The 26,555-nt window shown below is 31.8% G+C and overlaps 1 protein-coding gene across 1 annotated transcript; it reads left to right on the top strand.

Annotated features, from left to right (window-relative positions):
• Positions 1-942: 942 nt before the first annotated feature.
• On the top strand, positions 943-25,513 carry LOC147813976 (uncharacterized). The gene is made up of 4 exons (XM_087160186.1): positions 943-1,037; positions 2,196-2,269; positions 20,210-20,340; positions 20,440-25,513. The coding sequence occupies exons 1-4, from the start codon at positions 943-945 to the stop codon at positions 25,384-25,386; spliced, it is 5,247 nt and encodes a 1,748-aa protein (XP_087016312.1). The 3' UTR covers positions 25,387-25,513.
• Positions 25,514-26,555: the final 1,042 nt, after the last annotated feature.

Raw genomic sequence — 26,555 nt, 5'->3', positions numbered from 1 at the left:
TTTAATATTATACATTTGTCTATTTCTAAAGTTTTTAAAAGTATTACTAATTTTTGTAATTTATATTAAAAGATATCTTTCAACTCCATCCAAATCAGCATTCCCCAGTTTAAGAAAACGTACATTTTAAAAATTATAAGAGAAAGAAAAGTGTATAGCATAAAATTAATTTTTTTTAAATTTAAATTGACTTAGTTATAATAAATTTCAGTATTACTTTTCCTCAATTCTATGCACTCAAACTCAAACTCATACAATTCTATGCACTCAAACATCCTAAGTTTTTTTTTTAATTTAGTAAATCGAGGAAGAGAAAATTGAACTTAACGGAAATACCAAAATGGCAGAGAGCTCTTAATTTGTAATTAATTCTTAGTAAACTCGAAAAGAAAAAAAAAAACAAGTAACGAGGTAATGGTATTTATAAAGCGTATTGCTGTATACAAATTATCAAACCGACAGGATGAAAAAAAAAATGCTTTCTACAAATAAAAATTTGCCACTGATTATAAATACGCGAAATTTCTATTTATGGTAATAACCTTTACACACTAAAATTATTCCTTCATAAAAAAATATAAATAAATAAATAAAATATAAAAAATCTCGTCGCCAAAAGCTTCGAATCTTAGAATGGAAAAAAAAAGTGTTAGCTAAAATCTACAAGGATCAAGTGTTGTAATTATTTTCATTAAGTTTTTTCTAGCTTTTTTTGTCTTCTAATTACATAAATCTTTAAGCCTTTCGAAAACAGCAATGTCTATTCGCATATTTCCCCGAAGCACCTAGCACTATCTCGATATTTGTTTGCTTGTTTTTAGTATGGCTTTAGGCATGTTCATCCGGAGAGTGTGGTCATTAAACGCGAAAGAAAAGGTTGAATCCAGCCCCATGAAAATCGAACAAATAATAATAGCTTAAGAAAAAAAAATATTCTTATTCATGGCACAAACTCATTACATGAATGTTATAAGCATGGATATTGAGGTAGTTGATGGTTTCGCCAAAAAGGTTTGGAAAACCCTAAGGCATACGAGGTGATAGTTCGTTTTTCTGGCGAGTTAGCGTGAATGCAATAAAAAATAAAAAATAATTAAAATAATCAAGCCTTTATAATAATAAAAAAGAGATATCAAGATATGTGCTTTCACTCTTTATTCTCGGACTTGTACCTTTAAGACTTTAACCTTGTGGTTGTAAATTTGTAACCTTCATTTCTTTTCAACTTTGCTTGTAATTTATTAGTGATAGGGTAAAAATGTCAAAAGAAGGGGGGGGGATCACAGGCCATTGCCCCTCGCAACTTTTTTTAATGAAAAAAAAGTCAGAGTTAATTTTTTTTAATGAAAAATATATATGAATGAGCGAAAAGTGGCTATTGTATTGCAGTTTAATCCTCATAAATGTTTTGCGTCCATACTTTCACTCACTTTTTTTTCTGCCTTGAATTAACAATAAATTTATTTTCATAATTTCTTTTCTATTCTTATTTCATTCAGTTTCCTTATTCTTCCTTTCAAAGATGAACGCCTTCTATTTTTAATTCACGTGATTTTTCCCATACCTTCTACATATATAAACAAAAGTGTCTAAACTGAAAAAAATTAAAAGAAATGCATGAAAATGGGATTAAAAAAGAATGTTATTTCGTTAAATAATCACTAAACTGCAGTAGAACTGTTTATGAACAAATAAGGTAGGAATTCATGGCCTCTTTTCTATTCTTACTCCATTCAGTTTCCCCCTTTTTTTTCCTTTCAAAATTGAACATCTTCTATTTTTAATTCACGTGATTTTTCCATATCTTCGACACAAATAAACAAAAATAACAAAGATGTCCAAGTTAAAAAATGAAAACGAATGTGTTAAAAAGCATTGAAAAGGAAAAGTTATTTCGCCAAGCAATCTCTAAACTCTTACAGAACTGTTGCAAACAAATAGGGTTGAAATTCATGGTACTTAAACTAGTGCAGCTATTGGGTTGGCCTCTAAATTACTGCCATTTATTAATTTTGTTTTTAATTTTTAAACATTCTACTCCTTTTTTTGCCATTTCTTTTTTTCATTTGATGTAAATTTTCGTGCTGCAAAAGTTGGTTTAATCGCCCTCAATTCAACTGAACGGTTGTCAATAGCAAGATACATCTTTGTAAACAAAATTCCTAATTTTAATTTCTATTTCTAATTTCTTTCAGATGTGGCATGATCTCTAGACACAGCACAAATGCTACGAGAAGCTATTGCAGTTTTAGACAGTTAAAAGAACGAGGTGTGCTAATTTTTCTTATCTTGAAATTTCATTTTAATGATCTGAAAATTCAAATAAATTAATTCGAGTAAAAAATAAAAATAAAAACTTCGGTTCTCGGAGAACAAAACATCCCTTTTTGAATTAATTAAAACATTGTACGAAAATATTTGAAAATTATGTTTGGTTAATACTTAATAACGTTAAAATTAACAAAGAATACTTTCATAAGTAAAATAAATACTTATATTCCTAATCAATAAAAGATCTTTTCTTACTTAAAAAGAGCTTTAACCATTAATAACAAAACGTAGCATATAATGCATTAAATTAATGATAATAGTTAATTTTTCGTCATATTAATTCAATTATGATACAAAAAACTACTGTTGCTTTATAAAAATGTAATTAAATCTAACAATTTTGCATGAAGTTAGTTAGAGATTCACTAAATCAAATTATTAAAGGTAGCATATAAAGGAAAACCTTTTCCTTCTTTAAATAATTCCTTTCAGAAAGATAAATTGAAATCTTTACTTTCTAGTTTATATTTGTATAGGGAAAAAATTGTTTTCAATTGCCTTTTATTAGATGTTAAATAAACAGATTCTTCGATTACCAGTAATTAAAAAAAATTATCTAAATTGTAGAAGAAAATGCTTAATTGAGAAATAGGTTGATAAATTGCTTTTTACGCTTATGTATGTTCTACAATTTAATTTAATTTATACATATTTTTGTTAGAGACATTCAAAATTAGCCTTTATTTATCAATATGATTTTTTGATGCTTTGTAGACTTAAAAAAATAAATAATGAAGAAATTAACTAATAATTAATAATAATTAATTAGAGGTATTATGTGAATCAGCATTAAAATGCATAGAAAACTGACTGCAAAACGTATATTTCCATTAAAAAACCTTACTATTTTACCTCTCTTAAGTGGAATTTAATTTAAACGGAATTTTTTAAATTTGTTCTAGAGCTGGATAGTGGACAAAATCACACTCATGCCACGGCGGTTAATAGAATTTGAGCCAGAATCGGTTATGCTGCCCCCAAAAGAAAATAATAAATGTTCTGTAGTTATCATTTCATTTATTGTTATATGTTGTTTCGTAATTATTGTTCCGTATTTATTTGTTGTAAAATAAGAGTTTTGTGGAAGAACATATTAAGTGGTATTTATTGATATTCGGAAAATCAGCTTCCTAAATCAGTAGAAATCTCACTTGCGAAGCATATTTACCATTGCAAACATCATTATTTAAAATTTTGCATTAAGTTAAATGCATCAAACACAACTTGCAAATTAAAATTTGAAAGTTGAGTTAGATGGGAAGGAACTAACTGCTCCAAACGGAAGCAAAATAAAATACTCATTATAATAAATTAGTGTTATAAACTATGTCTGATAATAAAACAACGAAAAGGGGGAAAGATGGAAAAGTTAATGAGCCATTTCGGGGTTTTCAGAGCAGAGTTTACTTTAAACAAAAAAATGACTTTGAGCGGAATACTTTTGAATACAAATATTGTTTACGCAGCTAACCATATGACATAATAACCATATCAACTTTTAAAATTGGTTATTTTATAGGGGTATATTGGGTTGCTCACAGTAAGTCAGTACCAGACCTACTGGCCAAATTTTCATTGCCAGGTTATTTAATTTTATAAGCGCAGTTGAACAGCCGATCCAAATTGGAGCTTATAACTGCTCTGTAGCTTTGTAATTTTGAACTCAATCCAGAAGACAAGGAAACTCCAGGATCAGTATACCCCCAGAGGTATTTTATTTTTATATTTTATTTTTTAACCGTCGTTAAACAGTTCAACTTAGTGGCCTTGAAATTTTGAGCTCAATCCAGAAGACAAGGGAACTCCTGGATCGAGTACTGGGATAAATTTTGCCTTCGTGGAGGACTTTTTGATGGAACTAACCAGCATTTGCGTTACATGGAGAGGCAAACCACGAGAACCACCCACGATTAGCCTGATGGCAAAGGTACTGTAACCCTGATCCGTCTACCACTGAGGATATTTCACGTCAGCACTGTGGTCGGTGCAAGCCGGATGCGGACTCGTATCGACCAGCCATCTTTATGATTCAAATCCAGTTCACTTCATTAGAAGGAGAACGCTCTATCCCCTGAGCCACCACGGCTACAGTTCTATTTTTTCAATCATAAAAAACTTGATTCAATGATTTTTCAATCTTTAACATTTTTATGTGGATGAAAATTGAAGTGATAATCTTTAAATAAGGTCGGAGAGGCCAATTGAGGTATCAAATGTTACAACTCGGTTCAAAATAGAAACGTCAAACAGTCGAGAGGGGCTATAGAGTTGTTTAAATTAATTCACACAATCATACAGTGAAATATTCTAAAGATTTCTCACTCTCACATGCGTAGGATTCCCTCAGCCAAGTTATCACAAAACAACTTCGGTTCTCTATAGAATTTATGCAGAACCTACGTGAGAGGACGAAATCCGTTTATTACCATCCCGTCTATACCTAAAACAAAACTCGTACTGTAATTGAAGAGGACATGATAATATATACTCTTTCCAAAGGTCACACTAAGCTAACCCTTAATATTGTTTCCAGAAAGATACTTCACAAATGCCTTGCAGAAATTGTTTAGCCGATACTGAAACCATTCCGCTGCCAGTAAATCCCTGCAATTAATTATTAAAATCTAGTTTCAAGCTGGGATGCCCGGTGGCTGGGTGGTAGAGCTTCGCTTTCTCGTGCCACAGGTTTTGGGTTCGATCCTCGGGTCGGGCAAGGTTGACTCAGCCTTTCATACCTTCAGTGGGTCGATAAGTGAGTACTAAGCAGGCTTGGGAACTAAATACTGGGGTTTCCACTTTCGGCTGACGTCCCGACCGGAACACCTGCTCCTGCACCCCAGAGCCCAACTGAGATGGGCACAGTAGGCCTTGGCCCTCTATGGGCTGTCGTGCCACTGAGTTTAGTTTTTTTAGTTTCAAATTAATTTTATAGCAAAAAATTTCCTTTTTTTTAAATAATGTAAAAAAATTTCATAATATTATCAATTAAAAAAAGTTTATTTTTTTTAAATAATTGAACTTTAGATATTTTCATTCTTCTCATCAGATATTTAAAAATTAATTAGTAATATTTCTTAGTTTTGTGTTCACTGTTCTAAATGTTTACTATAGCAATTATTTATAAAATCAAGCTTTTCCTAGTGTATTGCAGCCGTAAAAAAATGGAAAATCCCTGCTAAATTAAAGCAATTTATTGCTTACACTGAAGTTCTGGTGCCACTCAAAACGCTTTCCAAAACGATTTGAAAATGTGGCTTATCATTAGAATATTGCCCTTCTATTTAAATATAAAAACCTTGATGGATACTATAATTAGTTCTTCCTCGAGTTCAAGCTGTAAGTAAAGGTCATATCCTCATAAGTCACCTGTCAGAACATGTCACCAGCACTTTCCTGATATCGAAATACCAACGAGGGTAGGAGGTTCCGGTTCGGGAGAAATGAGGGATTGAATTTGAGCAGAAAACAGGAAACGTCGTCTATCAGTTAGGGGGACAGGAATTAACGCTGAGTCGTGACGGTCAACACGTGCCATGAAAACAAATTCCGGAATATTCACTCCAGATTCCCTGCTTAGAATATCGAATAACCTTATTTAGATCCCAGTCCATCGATCGTTGGGTCTATAGCTGTCTATGGCTTTCTGTCACGAGAAGCTCTTTTATGAGATCCCTGGTTGCAGTTACTTTTCCTTCCCAGGAAAATATATTTGCGACAAAGGAAATCTTAGAACGAGAAAAGTACGTTTTAAACTTTTATGGGATGGGGGGAGGGTTAAGTTTGAAATGGTTTAGACTTTATTGAAACATAAGTTACGGATTTTTCCTCCCAAAGGAAATAAAAACATTCATTTTCATGTTGTTTTTTTATTTTGGATTAATTTTTAGACAATGTACTGTTTTAAAATGATTTTCTATAGACCTTGACCTACATCGCATCGGACCGGTCAGCATTTTCATAATTTTACCCTGCGCCTTCCACTGAGGAGGGAAAGACGGACGTCGATTGCTTTGAAATAAATTGTAAATAAATTGTATTTAAATAATTGTATTTGTATTGAAATTAATTGTATTTAAATATGATTTCAAAATAAAATACAATTACAAGAACGGTATTGGTGAGGTATTAAATGACGTGTCTTTTAGCTCCCTGTTTACCTCTCGTCCATGGAAGGTTGTATCATTCCGAGAGAAATGCACCACAGAAATAAGATGGGAATAATTTAATGTTCCTTGGGTGGCCGGGGCTACTGACTACTTCACGACACTGCTCATCACCCTAAAAATGTTCTTTTATTAATAAATGAGCGAAACTATTAACTATAAATCATTAAAACTACGCCACTGAATCATTTATTGTTGTGCACTATACTTCTTTTTTAAATATTTCATTTTTGAATAGTAAAATATTGCAAAATTGTTAATTTATACGTTTTTAAGGTAAGTACCTATAAAATCAAATCTTTTTCATTCAAATATAAATACTTTGCAAATAAAAATTAAAAATATATAACCTACACTTTTTTTTTCTTTTTTTGTAAAGACAAGTAGAACATTGATGTTCTTCAACTGAAATACAAAAATTCGCTAAAAAAAAAAAAAAAAATAAAAAAAATATTTGGACAAATAACCGAAACTCAGGAAAATAATAAATTCCAAAAATCATAAAAACAAGCAAATTTTTATGTTTTCCGCCAGAAGCAAAATGAAAGGCGATTTATAACCTATCGTAAACTATTTCAATAAATTATTATTTATTTTATCCGCAGTATTATATATAAAATAAAAAAAAATTCCAGCATTCTCCAAACATCGAAAGACATTATCATAAATGGGTTAAACCTGCACTTTCCGTTGCAACTTCAAAGTGATTTACAATAAAATGATGCCGAAATTATATTTCAGCTACAGTCGTTTCAAGCCATTTTGGAAGCTTTTCGATTCAGGAGTTTCTCTGACAACAAACTAAAAATGCATGAAACTTTATGGCCTCTGCTTCTATTATTGTTCAAGCCCATTCTGCGGAACTTCAACTCGTAATTATTATGCCCAATAATCCATAGTTTCGGGAAGAGAAACAATAGGTCTTTAAGATTTATGGGTTCGCGGGGTTTTGTTTATAGCTACCCTAAAAGCCTTCACATTGAAACTTGTTTCTGAGGTATTTCGCTAATGTTTTGTTTACTATGCAACCGATTTAATGAAATAGCATTATCTCATGTTGCGTTCTATCAATTTTTTTTTTTTTTTTACAACAATAATGGAAGATTTTGGATTCTAGGAGTAATGGAGAACAACCGAAATATATGCAAAAAAAATTTCGAGAAGCTTTAGTAATTTTATACCAATGAAACTTGGAAAACTTTTTTTTTTCATTGACCAACTTGTTAGGATAAAAATATATATATTAGTTTAAACTCATTTTTGAAATAAATTTATATTTTTGTTGTTGTTGTTTCTAATGCCACTTGTCACACGGGCAAAGCTGCGTGGTGAAACCGAGCAAATTTAAGGTAGAGTGTGCGTTTCTTGTTTTTCAGGGGCACCATCTATGGCCAAGAATTCGACTTCTGCCACCCCATGCGTCGCACCCGTTTATAGGGCGGACCCATTCATACATCCATTCATTCATCCACAGATCGTAATTTTGACCTGAATCAGAGATCGATCGATATCCAATCCAGTACCTCTAGAGGTATTGATTTGTTATGGGAACACGGAGGACTTTTGCGACTCGACAGATTTAACATGCATCAGTCACTTTACTACACGGGGAGTCTTCGGCCGGCGGGGTTCGAACCCACGAACTCTCGGACATGGGCCCAGTGCCCTACCGACCAAGCTATCCCGAAAACAATAAATTTATATTTACAGGGTGATCTGTAATCACCGTTCTTAATATTATCTTCTTAATCACTCTTATCTTTTCGGTCTGCGGGGTAATCCGTTATCATCGCTCTTATCTTTATCTTAATCACTGCCAAAAAGGAAATTAGTTAATACGCATACTTAAAGTTGCAATTAATATTTAAATGAAGACAGCGGGATTGAAAAAAAAAGGCTTTTTACTTTAAATAGGGAGAGTTGATGGGATAAGATTGGGTCTTTCATAATTGAAGTGAAGTTTCTCCTCGTAAATGAACTTTTAAATTGGAAATTTTTTATCTTTTATTATTTTATAACAGAAGTTGAACAGCCGATCCAATTCTAAATGTAAAACTATCAACGTTCATCTCTGTAGCTTTGCAATTTTGATCCCAATCCAGAGGAAAAGGGATGGAACTTACCAACATTTACGCTACTTGGAGAGGAAAACCACGAAAACCTCTAACAGTTGCCCGGAGAAAAGGGGATTTTAACCCTTGATCGTCTATCACTGAGGGTATTTTATGTCAGTCGGCGATAGTTGAGAGCATAATTCGTATGGACCAGTCAATGTTGGTATTCTAATGTGGGTCACCTCATTGTGACGTGGACGTTTCAGCCCTTGAGCCACCGCTGCTCTAAATTGGGTTGCAACTAATCACATGGTTGCGTCTAATCACATAATTGTGCATGGCTTGCTAATGTTACACCTTTGGGTTTATTATCACACTAATTCAATTTTCAAAATCAGATTTAATTGAATAACTGTAACCGACGTCACGTGTGTGTCGAACCCGATTGGCTGACCCACGCGTGACGTCGCTTGATACTACCTAATTACGAGTTTTTGATAAATTTATGCGTAAAAAAACAATTCAAGTATTTTATCTGTGCAATATTCCATGAAATAGTCATGCAATTATTGGATTTGCTTCTCGTTTCCTCTGTGAAAGGTCTAACCTTAATGGAATTAAGAAAAAAACACGTGTTTTTTGTGTGTGTTATACTACTAATAAGATACAGTTTACTACATTTATACTACTAATTAGATGCAGTTTTCATTTATAATCCGAGTATTAGTAATCAAAATTCAAACTTCTCCCAGCAAAATAACTTAAGATTTGGTACTACATTAAAATCATTTCTGCTTTCTAAGTTAGATAACAAGAAAATAAGAGAGTTATTTTCATTGATTTTTCATGATCAAAACTTCCTCTTACATATTTCCATTTCCAAAACTATATCCTCTTTCCCCGCTCAGGTGGGAATGGCGAATTTTCTATCAAACATACTCATTGAGTCTCTTTGGCATGAATGGATTCCAATTATCAATAAAACCAAAAACGTTCGAAAACAACCCCCCCCCCCTTACCTAAGATTCTAAAGCGCAATCAATAAATGTTTCTTAGAGCCAGTGCACCGCCCTTTGACGGATATTCTCGTCATTTATTTTAACCCTTATAAGACAAGGCTGAAAAAGACAGAAGTGAATGAAACTGAAGGCCCACACACGCCGAATCTTAACCCCTAGTGTGCTCGAATCCGCCCTATGAAACCATCTTATTATTTTCTTCCAAAAAGGCATTATCATCCCGCCCAGAAGAATTTAGAGGTGGTTTAGGCCATTTACTGCCCTCTCTACCCAGCGAGGGGCAATTCAAGATTTCAGAAAGACATGCTGGCGCACCCCTCTGAAAAGAATTGCCTTTTTGAAGCTCTTTTTTTCTTGAACATTTATGGAATATGCCATTTGTTGAGGCAATTTCTCTGATTGAAAAGTCAAAGTACCCAGGTGATTCACGGTGAATGAAATAATAAAAATGATTTTAATTGATAAGTTTTTAGTTTTGAAGAATAATTATCACGTTTTTGTTAAATTGCAGGAAAATAAATTCTTTTATTTTTACAAAATACAAAAAAGAGAAAGAAAAAAAAACACAATTTCTAGCCGTGTAAGCAGTACTCGAGTTTAACAAATTTAAACCTCTTGAAATTTTAATTTAATTTGAAAGCAAGCATATTTATGTTCAAAATTACTTATTCCGATTAAATATAGTATTTCTTTAATTTTTGATAACCTATCAACAATATAAACTGTATCAATTATAAAACAATACGATTCAGTGCTGATTTACAACAACGGAAGAAAAAAATATATTTAACAAATGTTCTCAAAAACTTTTAATACCAATCTATGTATATACTAACTTTTAGACGAATCTGAGAGTAGTGTTGGGCAATTTTTTTCTTTCGCCCTCTTTAAAAATCGCTCTTCATGAATTTTAGTCTTATTTATTATGAGATTAAAACCTTCATTCGCTTCAAAAATATAAAAACTTTAAATAACGGTAGACATCTTTCAAGCGCTCAAAAATAGGTGCGCATCATCAAGACTTGCCAGGCGTGAATGTGAAGAATCAAAACTAATTTGAAGTATAAAACGTAAAGTTGCTAATGAATTAAATGGAAATGGCAATTTTACGTTTCTTATTTCGAATCACTTTTGTTTCTTTTCATTCACGCCTGGCAAGTCTTGAAGATGAGTGCCTATTTTTGAGAGCTTGAAACATATCGACTATTATTTCCTATTTGAGAGTAAACGAAGTTTTTAGTCAAGTAACATCTTACGGCTTTAGTTTCTTGGGACTATTTATTTAATTATTCTTATTTATTTACTTTTCTTACTCACATATTTTTGAATAATTCACATTTCAACTAAAAAGTAATGAAAGCCGAAAAAAAGAAAGCATCCCATAATTTATCATTGTCGTAAGTACCTACATTTTCCTTAATCTTGATTTTTTTTAATTAAGAAACGAATTTATAAACCTACCTTTAAATAATTTTGCTTCTTTAATTAAGAAATGAATTTACAGACCTGCCTTCAAACAATTTTTTATTTATTTATTTATTTATTTTTGCCAACTTCCTAACTAATAACATATTTTACTGTCGTTTGTAAGCCCTTACCAAGAAATACATTCATTTCTCATACAATAAATAAGAAACAGACTTGTGTTGTAAGTAAATATTTCTTCCTATTTTCTATAATTCAATTATTTCCTCTATTTACATCTCCATTACAGAAAAAGATTGTGGATCCGATAAATAATAAGCTTTACATGAAATGATTAATGATCTGAAGTAAGTATTATTTGTAGTATTTTCTCAAGATCAGTGAAAAGGTTCACGTTCGTGCATTATCTTTAGGACAATAACGGAAATGTTTGAAATATTATTAGCTCAAATCGTTCACCTTGTTTGTCTTAATGTGTATTTGAGATTTACAATAATAAATAATTAACACTTATAACTTTTATTTTTCTCTGTGCAATTTTTGAGAAGAAATGTAATTTTAGATAGAGGATGTAGATGAAAACATATATTAGTGTGCTGTTAAGATTTATTAATAAAATGAAACGAAGATTTTTGAAACTACATTTTTTAGATAAACTAAAAAGAAAAAGATAATATCACTTTTGAGAGAAAGTTTGATGAAAGATGATGAAAGTTTTTTTTTTTTTTTTTTTTTTATGAAAGTGATGTTCTTTACGTTTTTTGTTCTGGGTCTGATAAAAACAATTTTATCGGAAAGTATCCCGAAATTTCAATCAGCGATCAAAAGGTAACACAAATTCGTCTTGCAACAAACAAAAATAATGTATATTGTAACTTGGCATTCAGCTTCAGTTACTATTTGAGCAATCTGGCTAGTCTGGAAGTAGTTAAATTTTAGATAAATCATAATTTCTTAGGCGATAACCTGGCGATAAATTTCACGTGTAGTGGTCAACTAGTATTATAAATTGAAACTAGTATTGTCATCATTACACTCAGAGCTCCTGTAGAGATTTGAGAATTCTAGATAGTCAGAGAGTATTCGTAATTTTTGTTAACGATAAATATACCCCATTGGTAATAATATATTGATATATGCTGTGTGTAGCAGTCTGAAAGTAGTTGAAAATTGATTGATTGATTATTGTCATTAGACAAAAGCTCCCGAGGAGATTTGAGAACTTAATTAGTCGAAAATTATTCGGAGTTTTGAACAACCAGGTAGATAAATCGGCATTGCTTCCAACTGAAGTTTTCGAAAAATAATTTTAACTTGCACTGCTGTTATCAGTCGCGAAACTACAGTTGAGATTTGAGAACACTAATTAGTCGAAAAGAAGACGAAATTTTGATTGCGAAATTTCAAACTCATAAATACGAAACGAATTGATAGAAACGTAGTAACAATAAAATAGCTTATTAATGAAGTGGTGATTTTTAGTGTCAATTGTATATTTTAAAAAAAATAGAAAACGGAAGTATTTTTGTGGTTATTGAGATTTTTTTTTGTTTCATTGATCGTTGCTGAACTTTAAAGGCAATTTATATTAATATAAATAACCGGATAATTTAATTTTTTCGAGCAAAACATAAGTATTGAAAACCCATTTATTTAGTTACAGAATGTTCTGCTTAAATGTATATTTTTATTTTAATGTATATTAAAAATACTTGTATATTTTTAGAAATCTTATTTAAGACGAAGTTAAAAAGGTAAACATATTAGGGTAGCAAATAAACATTTAAGCAAGTAAGAAACAAAAACAGTATCAAAATCTGTCAGTTCACAATTGAGGAAGGCAGAATTGAGGAACATCGAAACCAGTTTTATTGCCTGCCAAATATTGGCATTTTTTCTAATAAATGTCTTTCAATATCTGTTTATTTCATCCAGCAATGGAAATAGGTTTTGACGTTTCAAGTTTCACATTCCTCAGTGGGTATTCGGTAGTATTTTGTCCTTGAATGATTGAAAAACTACTTTGCGGACCTTATTTTGTGCATTTTTTGACAAGAAATATTAAATTATAAATGGATGGTCATTACAGAACAACCTGTTTATAAATTGTTACTTACTTATTTCGTAAAAACATACTTGACATATGTTTTAACACTTGAATTTGGGAAATCAAATATATTAAATTTGACTCACCTTGCGAACACCAATATACTAATATGTATGAGTATTACCAGCAAATGATAAAAATAATTCAAATTATATTTTGAAATACTCGTGACTGTTAGAGATAAATGCAAGCAAAACTACTACATACACAGAAACTTGCAAAGCAAATTTAACAAGAGGTAAAAATGCAACTAAATCTTCATCAAATTACTGGTAATTTTTACATTTAAGTATTTATTTTAACCCATTTGTACCTAGCAACTTTTAAAAAGAACGGTTCTCTTTTCAAAAAAGAAACAAGTGGCAGAAAAAGCGTCAATTTATTGGGATTCATTTTATAAAACAAGACAGTACAGTCTATTGTAGTAATAATTAAATAATTATAGTTGGTATCTTAAAGTCAAAGTAGAGGAGATTAGTACAAAACCATGGTTAAACCCAAAACGTGGCATTTTTACTAGACTGTTGCAATCGCTTATCAAAAATCATATGAAACTAGTTGCGGACAATATCCGTGTTATGAAGATGAATGAAAGTCTATTGTTTGTCAACACCAATGATTCCATTCGCTTAGAAAATGTATGATTTTTCCAATTTAATTCTACTAGACTATTAATTTAAGTACTAGACTGTTGCAATCATTTATCAAAAATCCATCAACTATTTGCGGACAATATCCGTGAAGATGAATGAAAGTCTATTGTTTGTCAACACCAATGGTTTCATTCGCTTAGAAAATGTATGATTTTTCCAATTTAATTCTACTAGACTAGTAATTTAATTACTAGACTATTGCAATCACTTATCAAAAATCACATGAAACTAGTTGCGGACAATATCCGTGAAGATGAATGAAAGTCTATTGTTTGTCAACACCAATGGTTTCATTCGCTTAGAAAATGTGGGATTTTTCCAATTTAATTCTACTAGACTATTAATTTAATTACTAGACTATTGGAATCACTTATCAAAAATCACATGAAACTAGTTGCGGACAATATCCGTGAAGATGAATGAAAGTCTATTGTTTGTCAACACCAATGGGTTCATTCGCTTAGAAAATGTATGATTTTTCCAATTTAATTCTACTAGACTATTTATTTAATTACTAGACTATTGCAATCACTTATCAAAAATCACATGAAACTAGTTGCGGACAATATCCGTGAAGATGAATGAAAGTCTATTGTTTGTCAACACCAATGGTTTCATTCGCTTAGAAAATGTATAATTTTTCCAATTTAATTCTACTAGACTATTAATTTAATTACTAGACTATTGCAATCACTTATCAAAAATCACATGAAACTAGTTGCGGACAATATCCGTGAAGATGAATGAAAGTCTATTGTTTGTCAACACCAATGGTTTCATTCGCTTAGAAAATGTATGATTTTTCCAATTGAATTCTACTAGACTATTAATTTAATTACTAGACTATTGCAATCACTTATCAAAAATCACATGAAACTAGTTGCGGACAATATCCGTGAAGATGAATGAAAGTCTATTGTTTGTCAACACCAATGGTTTCATTCGCTTAGAAAATGTATAATTTTTCCAATTTAATTCTACTAGACTATTAATTTAATTACTAGACTATTGCAATCACTTATCAAAAATCACATGAAACTAGTTGCGGACAATATCCGTGAAGATGAATGAAAGTCTATTGTTTGTCAACACCAATGGTTTCATTCGCTTAGAAAATGTATGATTTTTCCAATTTAATTCTACTAGACTATTAATTTAATTACTAGACTATTGCAATCACTTATCAAAAATCACATGAAACTAGTTGCGGACAATATCCGTGAAGATGAATGAAAGTCTATTGTTTGTCAACACCAATGGTTTCATTCGCTTAGAAAATGTGCGATTTTTCCAATTTAATTCTACTAGACTATTAATTTAATTACTAGACTATTGCAATCACTTATCAAAAATCACATGAAACTAGTTGCGGACAATATCCGTGAAGATGAATGAAAGTCTATTGTTTGTCAACACCAATGGTTTCATTCGCTTAGAAAATGTATGATTTTTCCAATTGAATTCTACTAGACTATTAATTTAATTACTAGACTATTGCAATCACTTATCAAAAATCACATGAAACTAGTTGCGGACAATATCCGTGAAGATGAATGAAAGTCTATTGTTTGTCAACACCAATGGTTTCATTCGCTTAGAAAATGTATGATTTTTCCAATTTAATTCTACTAGACTATTAATTTAATTACTAGACTATTGCAATCACTTATCAAAAATCACATGAAACTAGTTGCGGACAATATCCGTGAAGATGAATGAAAGTCTATTGTTTGTCAACACCAATGGTTTCATTCGCTTAGAAAATGTATGATTTTTCCAATTTAATTCTACTAGACTATTAATTTAATTACTAGACTATTGCAATCACTTATCAAAAATCACATGAAACTAGTTGCGGACAATATCCGTGAAGATGAATGAAAGTCTATTGTTTGTCAACACCAATGGTTTCATTCGCTTAGAAAATGTGCGATTTTTCCAATTTAATTCTACTAGACTATTAATTTAATTACTAGACTATTGCAATCACTTATCAAAAATCACATGAAACTAGTTGCGGACAATATCCGTGAAGATGAATGAAAGTCTATTGTTTGTCAACACCAATGGTTTCATTCGCTTAGAAAATGTATGATTTTTCCAATTTAATTCTATAATTTAAACTGGCTTGAGGATTTATTTAAGATAATTTTAATTTTTGATTGCACTTCCCTTAAGTTATTGTGTTGTATTGTTAAGACATTTCAAGCCTTTTTTTTCTGTTTAATGTTGGTGCTGAATAAAACAGATATTTTGTTATTCGGACATGATCGGGAAGCGATTTTCCAATCCAGTGAGGTTTAACGACCGGATCTCCTGTTTGGCATTTTCTTAAATAAATATTAAAAACATTTTTTTTAGTTCGGGTAACAAATTTTAAAAGAAATAAAGGCTTTCAATATAACTGCGATGAACTACAACCAAGAGAAAAATATCAAAAAAAGAGAACAAGTCGTTAAAAACCTTTGGATTGTAAATTAGCGATCGGGATTCCATAATACTCAAATGCAAAATCATTAAAAGGTTAGATACAGAGCTTGTGGGAAACTTCAGAGGGGCTTGATTTAAGTTTTATTTGTAATTTATGTTTTTAAATCTGATCATCTAATTAAATGTATACATTCCAAACATATTTTCTCATGTTTTTTGATTTTTAAGCTTTTGTAAGTTTTTTTTTTTAAATTTTAGGGGTCATAATATTAGACTTTTGCTCTAAATATAACTGTAAAGCAAAAATATCATTATTTCTATATATAACAGATTTTATATGACATGGTTAGATATAATCTTTAAAGGTAAATAGAAACTTTAACGGATAATATAGAAACTTTAAAGCTTATATACACAAATTCAGTAAAATGAAACTAAAGGAAAATGATCCACTCAACTCATCAATAATTTTGCAGTAATGGTTTGTGAATTGAGCAAAATTTAAAAAGTTTTTACATTACTCTCACCAAAAATGAGAATTCTGATACTTTATCATTAGAGAATTCTATAAAATATCTCAAGCATTCTTTAATAAATCTTTTGTACGCTTTACGCTCTCTTTGGTAATTAACCAGGGAATATTTTAATGATGAAGAACAAAAACTTCAAACGTAACACTAATTTAACTTTTTACGTAATTCTATTGAATTTGAATCGATCAAGCGTGATTCGTGAAGCAAGTTTTGTTTGTTGAGTTCTATTTCAATCCCTTGAAATAAAACAAGTAGAACACGAAGAATATCAATAGTATAAAAATTAGAGTATTCTTTTTCATTTCCTACTTCAAAAGCGAGGATAAGATAACTTGTTTTACCAATTAAAATTTGAACAAAAATGCATATATCAGTACATCGGTGTATTAACCGGAACTGGGTCTTCAAGGGATGCAGGGATTCGTAACATCTTTTTATCGTTTTTCCTTCATGTATTGTTTTGAAAAATAATTGTTTTTATGTTTAGAAAGTATTCTTCTGCCTTACTTTGTTGCGATTTAATAATAGTTTGTTTTTCGAGTTGTAACCAGGCAAGAAATTTTCTTTAAACAAAAAAAAAAAAAAGATGAGAAAAAAAAGGGACAAGAAGACCGATTTAAAAAGAGTAATTAAGTAAAAATATTTGTGATAAAAATATTTGGTTTTAAACTATTGGTTTAGTTTATAAAAATCTAACGTTATTCTAATTATATAGTGAATCTAGTGAATCGTCTTTTACTGGTAGTTTTGGCTTGTGATATATTTTATCTTGGATGCCCTGTTCCTACTGATAGCAAAGAACACTGTAAAAAAAACTATTGACCAAATCACGATACTGGCACTTTGATCCGTAACATCTATTTCACAGTTAAATATATTTTTACCATTAAATTTTTTGCTGTAATTCTCACAACAATATTTAGTCATTTTACAATAAATTTAACAGTATAAAAAATTATAGCATATGAGATTTTTTGTCCAATAAATTTTACAATAAAAAGTACTGGCATCCTGACTACTAGTACTTTTTTATCGTAATTTGATCCGGAATTTTTTACTGTTTAGTTTAATAGGATTATAGTTTGGACTTTGAAATGGTGAACTGTATTTTGGTCTGGTGTCAAATTTGATTATTTTGATGTCGTTGATTAAATACAGTGTGCTTTTCTCTAACATTTTTTTTTAGCCACGTGCCTAAAAAATGCTCTTTCCGTTTTTTATGACGAAACTTAGAAACTGAATTTCATGGAACCTTTAAATTAACGTATTTTGGATCCTTTTGATGATAAATTAGTAAAGGAAATAAAACGGAGGTTTATTACGGTAGTGTATATCGATAAATAATGAAGTTGTCGAAATCCCTCAATTCCAATTATTAGATTTCTAATAGAAAAGAAAATACTAATTAGATCCAATAAGCGTACTACGATTGTGTTCACAACATAAAAGCAATTATCAAGTCTACAAAATAGCCAAACATGAAAGTTTCCATTCAAATGTTGAGTCTTATATTTATCATAAAATAATAGCTGCAGTCAACAGCACGCAACTTGTCGGCTGCTTGTTTCATTAAAATTAGGAGGTGAAAATTATTTTTTTTCTATCACAAAAGCTACGATAAATTCTTCTTTCTACACTTCAGTTGTTTCCCATTGTCTATTGGCACGAGACGACGACGCCATTCGTTCTTCCGAGATTATTATCTCGCAATTAACTCATCTTCAATTCTGCATCTTCAATTCAAATAAAGGATAACGAGACTTATTGTTTCCGGTTTCTCCACCTTGATACACAGACTTATTAACACAGTGAGCATGGTGCCACTCTTTTATGAAACACTTAATTGTGTATAGGGAAAATGAGATAATAGACAGGAAATATAGATATGAAGATAGACTTAGAGAGACAAAAAATTGTATGCACTCGGTTTCACGGTATGGTGGATACAATAAATGGTTTTAAATGAAAATGAGGTTTTTAAGTTCATATTTATCTCTTTTCTTAGACATGACTTTCTTTATTTAACTTTTATGCATATGTTAATAACTTTCAAAAAGTTTTTTGTTGTTTAGTAAAACTTGACGCTTTCAGCAACCAGCTTGTTCAACTCTCAAATGTAATGCGAATGGTGGGGACATTTCTTTTTTTGCAGCATTGCTTTGAATTCATAGTTTTCTCTTCGACACTATTACTTTTATTTCATAGACTTCCTTTAAGAACAGTGAATGGTGAATCATGAAATGTGTCTACTCAATACATCGTTTCGTCAGCATTGATTTGGTTTTATAACTCTCCCTTTAAGCATTGTGAATGGTGAACCAAGGGAATCATGAAATGTGCCTACTGAAGACATCTTTTCGACAACATTTCTTTGATTTTATAAATCTTATTTAGGGACTATGAATGGTCAAACACAAGGATCATGAAATGTGCCAACTGAAGACATCTTTTCGGCAACATTGCTTTCATTTCATGAATCTTCTTTAGGGACTGTGAATAGTCAAACACGAGGATCATGAAATGGACCAACTGAAGACATCTTTTCGGCAACATTGCTTTGATTTCATGAATCTTCTTTAGGGACTGTGAATGGTGAAACACGAGGATCATGAAATGTGCCAACTGAAGACATCTTTTCGGCAACATTTCATTGATTTTATGAATCTTATTTAGGGACTATGAATGGTCAAACACAAGAATCATGAAATGTGCCTGTTCCCGTCAAGTAACAATTTTCTTCTTACGTAGAAGTAACGACGCGCATGCGCACTGCCAAAAACAAAAAAAGAACTGAATATTAATATTCATTCGATGTTTAGAATTTCATGTAGCTGTTGAGCTTTAAAATGTAATCTCTTTTCTTTTCTCTTATTAAATACTTAAAATATTCTTAGATTTGACTGTTGAATTAGAATTGCGTTGATTTCCTCTTATTCGAATTTTTAGAATTACTTTGATCATTTCCTGATAGAATTTCTAAAATCAGATTTTATAGATGAACCACCGTTAGCATTTTTGGTGCATCGCCGCCGCGAAACAACATTCTTGTTGTTATAGATTGTTTCGATTTCGGATTGATCAGGAAGTGTAAAGAAAAGAAAGGTAGGAATATTTGATAATTTGATCTATATGAAGATTTAGATAATTTGATGCTTCAAATTTAAAGCAGTTGTTAGTTGTTTTGTAGAAAGTTGCTTTGTTTTGATTGTGTGATGCAGTATTTGTTTACATATTTACGAAATATTGAAGCATCATACAAATTATAAATTTGATTATTAGTGTTGATAAGAATTTTTAAAATATGGAAGAATTAACTAAACAGAGAAAAATTAGAGGCGTTTTGCGTTCTAGCATAACAAAATATATTAACAAATTAGAACAAGAATTTGATGAAATAAATACTGATACTGAACTAGAACAACATTTAGATTTTTTGACTAGTAGATTAAAACAAATAAATGATTTAGATAATACTATACAATCTCTAATTGTAGATGAAAATGATTTTGATGCAGAAATTGAATCTGCAATGGAATATGGTCAGAAAATTATTTTATGGAATTCGAAACTTTCTTCTAAGATAAAATCCTTTCTTCGTAATGCATCTGCTAATAATTATGATAAGGTAAATTTAATTCAGGCACAAGAACATTCCAACAATACTATAGCCACAGAAGTTTTGAATCGGAAAATAAATAATAATGTTAAACTTCCTAAATTATAGATAGAAAAATATTATGGAGATCCGTGTGTTTGGATAGAATTCTGGAATCAATTTCAAAGTACAATTGATAAAAATGAAACATTATCTGTAATAGACAAATTCTCGTATTTAAAATCACTTTTAGGAGGTGCTGCAGCTAATGTTGTTAATGGGTTTTCGCTTTCTGAGGAAAATTATGGAAAAACTGTTAAACTATTAAAAGAAAGATTCGGTAGAGATGAATTAGTTATAAATGCTCATATGAACAAATTGTTAAATCTCTATCCTGTTAAAGATGCTAATAATGTTTTAGGATTAAGAAAATTATATGACACTTGTGAAGTACAAATTCGAAGTTTGGACTCTTTAAAAGTAACTTCCGGAATGTATGGACATTTATTGTACCCCATTTTGATTAAATTAATTCCTGAAGAATTAGCTTTAAGCTTTAACCGTAGAAAATTAGATAAAGCAAATCTAAGTGATTTTGATGTAATGGAACTGATAAATTTTCTAAAAATTGAAATAGAATGTAGGGAATCTGTTTCATTCCAAAACTCGAGGGTAGATAGAAAGAAAAACTTCATTAATCATAATACTGTCGCAAAACAACAATTTGGCAATTCGCGTGAGTCACCTCGAAATCAAAATCGCCCTTTCAATTCAAATGTAAACAAAACAGTAGAATATTTAGCTCCTGTCACAGAAAGTAATTGTATCTTTTGTAAAGAAACTCATAGTTCGGAACACTGCAACAATGTAAATATTGATGAAAAAAAGGATTTGTTAAGAAAACAAGCTCGTTGCTTTTTGTGCCTTCAAAAAAATCATAGAATTAGAGACTGTAAGAAAAGGACATTTTGCGATATATGTAATCATAAACACAACAGAACAATTTGCTATCAATTTGGTAAAGCTGAGGATAAAAACGAAACTAAAATTGTTACTGCTATTTCGCAATGCCATGAAGTTTATAAAACTGATTCGTTGATTAAATCCACTATTGGAATTTATTTGCAAACATGTACCGCTATGATTAAGTCATCATTAAATGAAGAAACTTCACCTGTTAGAATATTATTAGATAATGGATCCATGCGAACATTCGTTTTAGAAGAAGTTTCAAAAAGATTAAAACTTCCCATTGTAAGATCGGAAACTTTATCTGTTTATGCCTTCGGAGCTGATGGAGCTCAAGAGAAAATTTATGATGTTGTTAAAATCAGATTAGCTAATAGGGATCAACGTTCTTTAAATATTGAACTTGAAGCTCTAGTCACCGATCAAATATCTGCTACTAATTTACCAGCACCTGATACCAACATTCAAAAAGCATATAAGCAGTTGAGAGGCTTACAGTTAGCTGATTCCTATGACTCTAAAGAAAATAAGATAGAAATTTTAGTTGGAGCTGATTTTTATTTTGACATTGTCAGTGGTAGAATTAGAAGATTGAACGATAAACTGGTAGCTTCAGAAACCATTTTTGGCTGGTGTCTTCAGGGTCAAGGAAGCATTCATAAAGATCTATGTAGCTTCAAAATTATCGTCGAAGAAAAATCCATCTCCGATCAACTAAGAGAATTTTGGGAGCTGGAAAACTTAGGAATTAATGTGGACTCAGAAACTAAAGATAATGTCGAAAAAGAGATAATGAAGAATTTTGAAGAAGGAATTTCATATGCAAATAATCGCTACAAAGTGAAGTTGCCCTGGAAACCTGAATTAAAGAGTATTTTACATAATAATAAGGTAGTCGCCAGTAGAAGATTTCAGTCTTTGAAAAAATCTTTCATCAACGATCCAGTCTATTTTTTTGAATACAACAAAGTTTTAGAAGATTATCAAAAAGAGCACATTATAGAGCCTGTTACAAAGGAAAACGAAACTTTGAATGAAGAGAATTGCTTCTACTTGCCTCACAGAGCTGTGGTCAGAAATGACAAGAGTACAAGTAGATTACGAGTCGTCTTTGATGCATCATCGCATTCTGCTGGACAGATTTCACTAAACCAATGCTTGTATACTGGACTTAATTTATTACCTGATCTTTTTCTTCTTTTGATTAGATTTAGACTTCATCCTGTAGCTGTGACTGCTGACATCAAGCAAGCTTTCCTGCAGATTGAAATTGATGAAGAAGACCGAGACTACACCAGATTTCTTTGGAACAAAAGCCCAGACGATTTCAGTCCTGATGAGACCTACCGGATGACAAGAGTTCTGTTTGGTGTGACATCTTCTCCTTTTCTACTTAATGCCACCATAAAACATCACTTGAAGAGGTATGTACAGAAATTTCCTCATACTGTTCAACTGTTAAATACATCGTTGTATGTTGATGATTGCCTCATAGGTGAAGATGAGGTAGAAAGTGCTCTGACTACTTGTTTAGAGAGTTATGAAATTTTTAAAGATGCTAGCATGTGTTTGAGAAAATGGAAAACAAATTCCCCAGAACTGTTTCACAAGTTGAAAGAACATAAATTAGAAGTAGATGACATAATTGATTCTTTTGATCAAACTTTAATACCTTCAAAGGTCCTGGGAGTTGCATGGAATCCCAAGGAAGACTATTTTTACTTTGATACTCGAAATGTTGAATTATTCCTTAAGAAAAATAAGGGGACTAAAAGATATATTTTACAAATTGCAGGTCGCATATTTGATCCTATTGGATACATTGGGCCATTTACTATTCGTATCAAATGCCTGATACAAGAAATATGGTGTTTAGGCTTAGATTGGGATGAGGTTGTACCAAATAAAACCATTGAGGCATTTAACAAATGGTGTGATGATTTAAAGAAATTGAGTGACATTCGATTGCCGCGTTACTATTTCTCACATGCATTACCTAAAGATATAGACAATATCCAGTTACTCCTATTTTCAGATGCTTCCATCAAAGCTTATGGAACGGTTGCCTATCTAAGAGTAAAGCTAAACGATGGAAACATCATTACTAGTTTTGTTGCCTCTAAAGGACGAGTTGCGCCGTTAAAGATGCTCTCTTTACCTAGATTAGAACTTATGGGAGCACTTTTATCTGCTAGACTGAGTGAAAAAATCATAGAAGGTTTGGAATTTCCAGTTGAGCGAATTTTTTGGACTGATTCGTCTATTACGTACTTTTGGATAAGAGGTTCACCAGATAGGTTTAAAATTTTCATAAAGAACAGAATTGAGGAAATTCACAAACACAGTAATCCTTCAGAATGGTTTCACTGTCCTGGAACGGATAATCCAGCTGATTTAATATCACGTGGACTTTCGGTTTCAGAATTAGAAAACAGCGACTTTTGGTGGCAGGCTCCACTGTGGCTGAAAGAAGATGAATCGTCGTGGCCAAAATCTTTAGAAACACACAAAGAATTTATAGCAAATCCAGAGACACTAGAAATTCGGAAAGTTTTAACTTTAAGCACAAACGTCGCAGAGAGAAACGAAAACATCAACAATTTCCTTAATCGATACTCCTCTTTCACTAGGTTGGTTAGAATTACAGCTTATTGCTTAAGATTTCTTAAAAACTGTAAAGATACAAATAGAAAAAGGGATAATTTAAGTACATTCGAGCTACGAAATGCTACACAGGTGTTAGTAAAATGTGTGCAATCTATAGAGTTTAGCTCTGAGATTAAATGCCTAAAAAACAAACAGCCAATTCCTCAAAATAGCAAAATCATATCATTGAATGTGTTTATGGACGACAATGGACTTATGAGAGTTGGTGGTCGCTTGAAATTCTCCGAGTTAACAGAATCACAAAAATATCAAATGCTTTTACCGAAATCTCATCACCTTACACAATTAATCATCGAACACTTTCATAACAAATCATTACACTCGGGAGTTCAGACAACACTTTATTTGATTAGACAATTTTACTGGATACCTTCTGGACAAGATAGAGTCCGAAGATTCATACATAAATGCTTGACTTGTTTCAAAACTAAGACACAAACTATTAATCAAAAGATGGGTAACTTGCCCAAAGATCGGATCGTACCATCACGACCCTTTGATAAAGTTGGTTTAGACTTTGCTGGCCCCATATTAACAAAACCTAATTTGAAGAGATCTAAGGTTGTAATTAAATCTTACATCGCTATATTTATTTGCTTCAGTACTAAGGCTACTCACTTCGAGGTTGTCTCAGACTTGACAACAGATGCTTTTTTAGCTTGTTTGAGAAGATTCATTTCGAGACGTTCAAAACCGTCGATTATTTGGACTGATAACGCATCTAACTTCAAAGGTGCAAGAAATGTTTTGAACTCAATGCTTGAACTTTGCCAGTCAAACTCTGTGAAGAACTTTAGTGCTGAAGAGGGAATTCAATGGCATTTCACACCGCCTGCGTCTCCTAACTTTGGTGGTCTGTGGGAAGCTAATATTAAATCCATGAAGAGAATACTCTTGAAAGTCACAAAATCTAACTTACTAAATTTTGAAGAACTGACTACGCTCGTAGTGCAGATCGAAAGTATTCTCAATTCACGCCCACTTTCGCCCATGTCATCAGACCCTAACGATCTGCAGCCGTTGACACCAGGACACTTTCTAGTTGGAGCTCCGATTATGTCATTTCCTGAACATCATACTGCTCCAGATTCTTTTTCTCTTTCTTCTAGGTGGAGCCTGATTCAACGTCTGAAAGACAGCGTTTGGAATAGATGGAGCCATGAATACCTGAGTCAACTGCAAACACGTTCGAAATGGACTTGTCAACAAGAAAATCTGAAAGTTGATCAACTAGTCCTTCTTAAAGATCCTAGTAAGACAGCAATGCAGTGGAATCTGGCTAGAATTGTGAAAACTTATCCTGGAGAAGACAATCTTGTCAGAGTGGTTGACGTCAAAACAGCTAGAGGAACTTTTCGCCGAGCCGTCTCTAACATACTTCCACTACCGGATGATGTTGGACTAACATCCAACGGGGGGCGGGATGTTCCCGTCAAGTAACAATTTTCTTCTTACGTAGAAGTAACGACGCGCATGCGCACTGCCAAAAACAAAAAAAGAACTGAATATTAATATTCATTCGATGTTTAGAATTTCATGTAGCTGTTGAGCTTTAAAATGTTATCTCTTTTCTTTTCTCTTATTAAATACTTAAAATATTCTTAGATTTGACTGTTGAATTAGAATTGCGTTGATTTCCTCTTATTCGAATTTTCAGAATTACTTTGATCATTTCCTGATAGAATTTCTAAAATCAGATTTTATAGATGAACCACCGTTAGCATTTTTGAACCAGCTTGTTCAACTCTCAAATGTAATGCAAATGGTGGGGACATTTCTTTTTTTGCAGCATTGCTTTGGATTCATCGTTTTCTCTTCGACACTATTACTTTTATTTCATAGACTTCCTTTAAGAACAGTGAATGGTGAATCATGAAATGTGTCTACTCAATACATCGTTTCGTCAGCATTGATTTGGTTTTATAACTCTCCCTTTAAGCATTGTGAATGGTGAACCAAGGGAATCATGAAATGTGCCTACTGAAGACATCTTTTCGACAACATTTCTTTGATTTTATAAATCTTATTTAGGGACTATGAATGGTCAAACACAAGGATCATGAAATGTGCCAACTGAAGACATCTTTTCGGCAACATTGCTTTCATTTCATGAATCTTCTTTAGGGACTGTGAATAGTCAAACACGAGGATCATGAAATGGACCAACTGAAGACATCTTTTCGGCAACATTGCTTTGATTTCATGAATCTTCTTTAGGGACTGTGAATGGTGAAACACGAGGATCATGAAATGTGCCAACTGAAGACATCTTTTCGGCAACATTTCATTGATTTTATGAATCTTATTTAGGGACTATGAATGGTCAAACACAAGAATCATGAAATGTGCCAACTGAAGACATCTTTTCGGCAACATTGCTTTGATTTTATGAATCTTATTTAGGGACTATGAATGGTCAAACACAAGGATCATGAAATGTGCCAACTGAAGACATCTTTTCGGCAACATTGCTTTGATTTCATGAATCTTCTTTAGGGACTGTGAATGGTGAAGCACGAGGATCATGAAATGTGCCAACTGAAGACATCTTTTCGTCAACATTTCATTGATTTTATGAATCTCCCTTTAAGGATTGTTAATGAACCACG

Source organism: Parasteatoda tepidariorum, chromosome 3 (genome assembly GCF_982258835.1).
Source record: "Parasteatoda tepidariorum strain Cologne lab strain chromosome 3, Ptep-v5.0, whole genome shotgun sequence".
Lineage (NCBI taxonomy): Eukaryota > Metazoa > Arthropoda > Arachnida > Araneae > Theridiidae > Parasteatoda > Parasteatoda tepidariorum.
This window is presented reverse-complemented; position numbering and strand designations above follow the sequence as displayed.

Bases quoted from the DNA above. Each gene is read 5' to 3' on its own strand.
- LOC147813976 (XM_087160186.1), top strand. From the start codon at position 943: ATGGCACAAACTCATTACATGAATGTTATAAGCATGGATATTGAGGTA. The intron at 1,038-2,195 runs GTGATAGTTCGT...AATTTCTTTCAG, and splicing joins AAAACCCTAAGGCATACGAG to ATGTGGCATGATCTCTAGAC. The intron at 20,341-20,439 runs GTAAATTTAATT...CCTAAATTATAG, and splicing joins CTGCTAATAATTATGATAAG to ATAGAAAAATATTATGGAGA.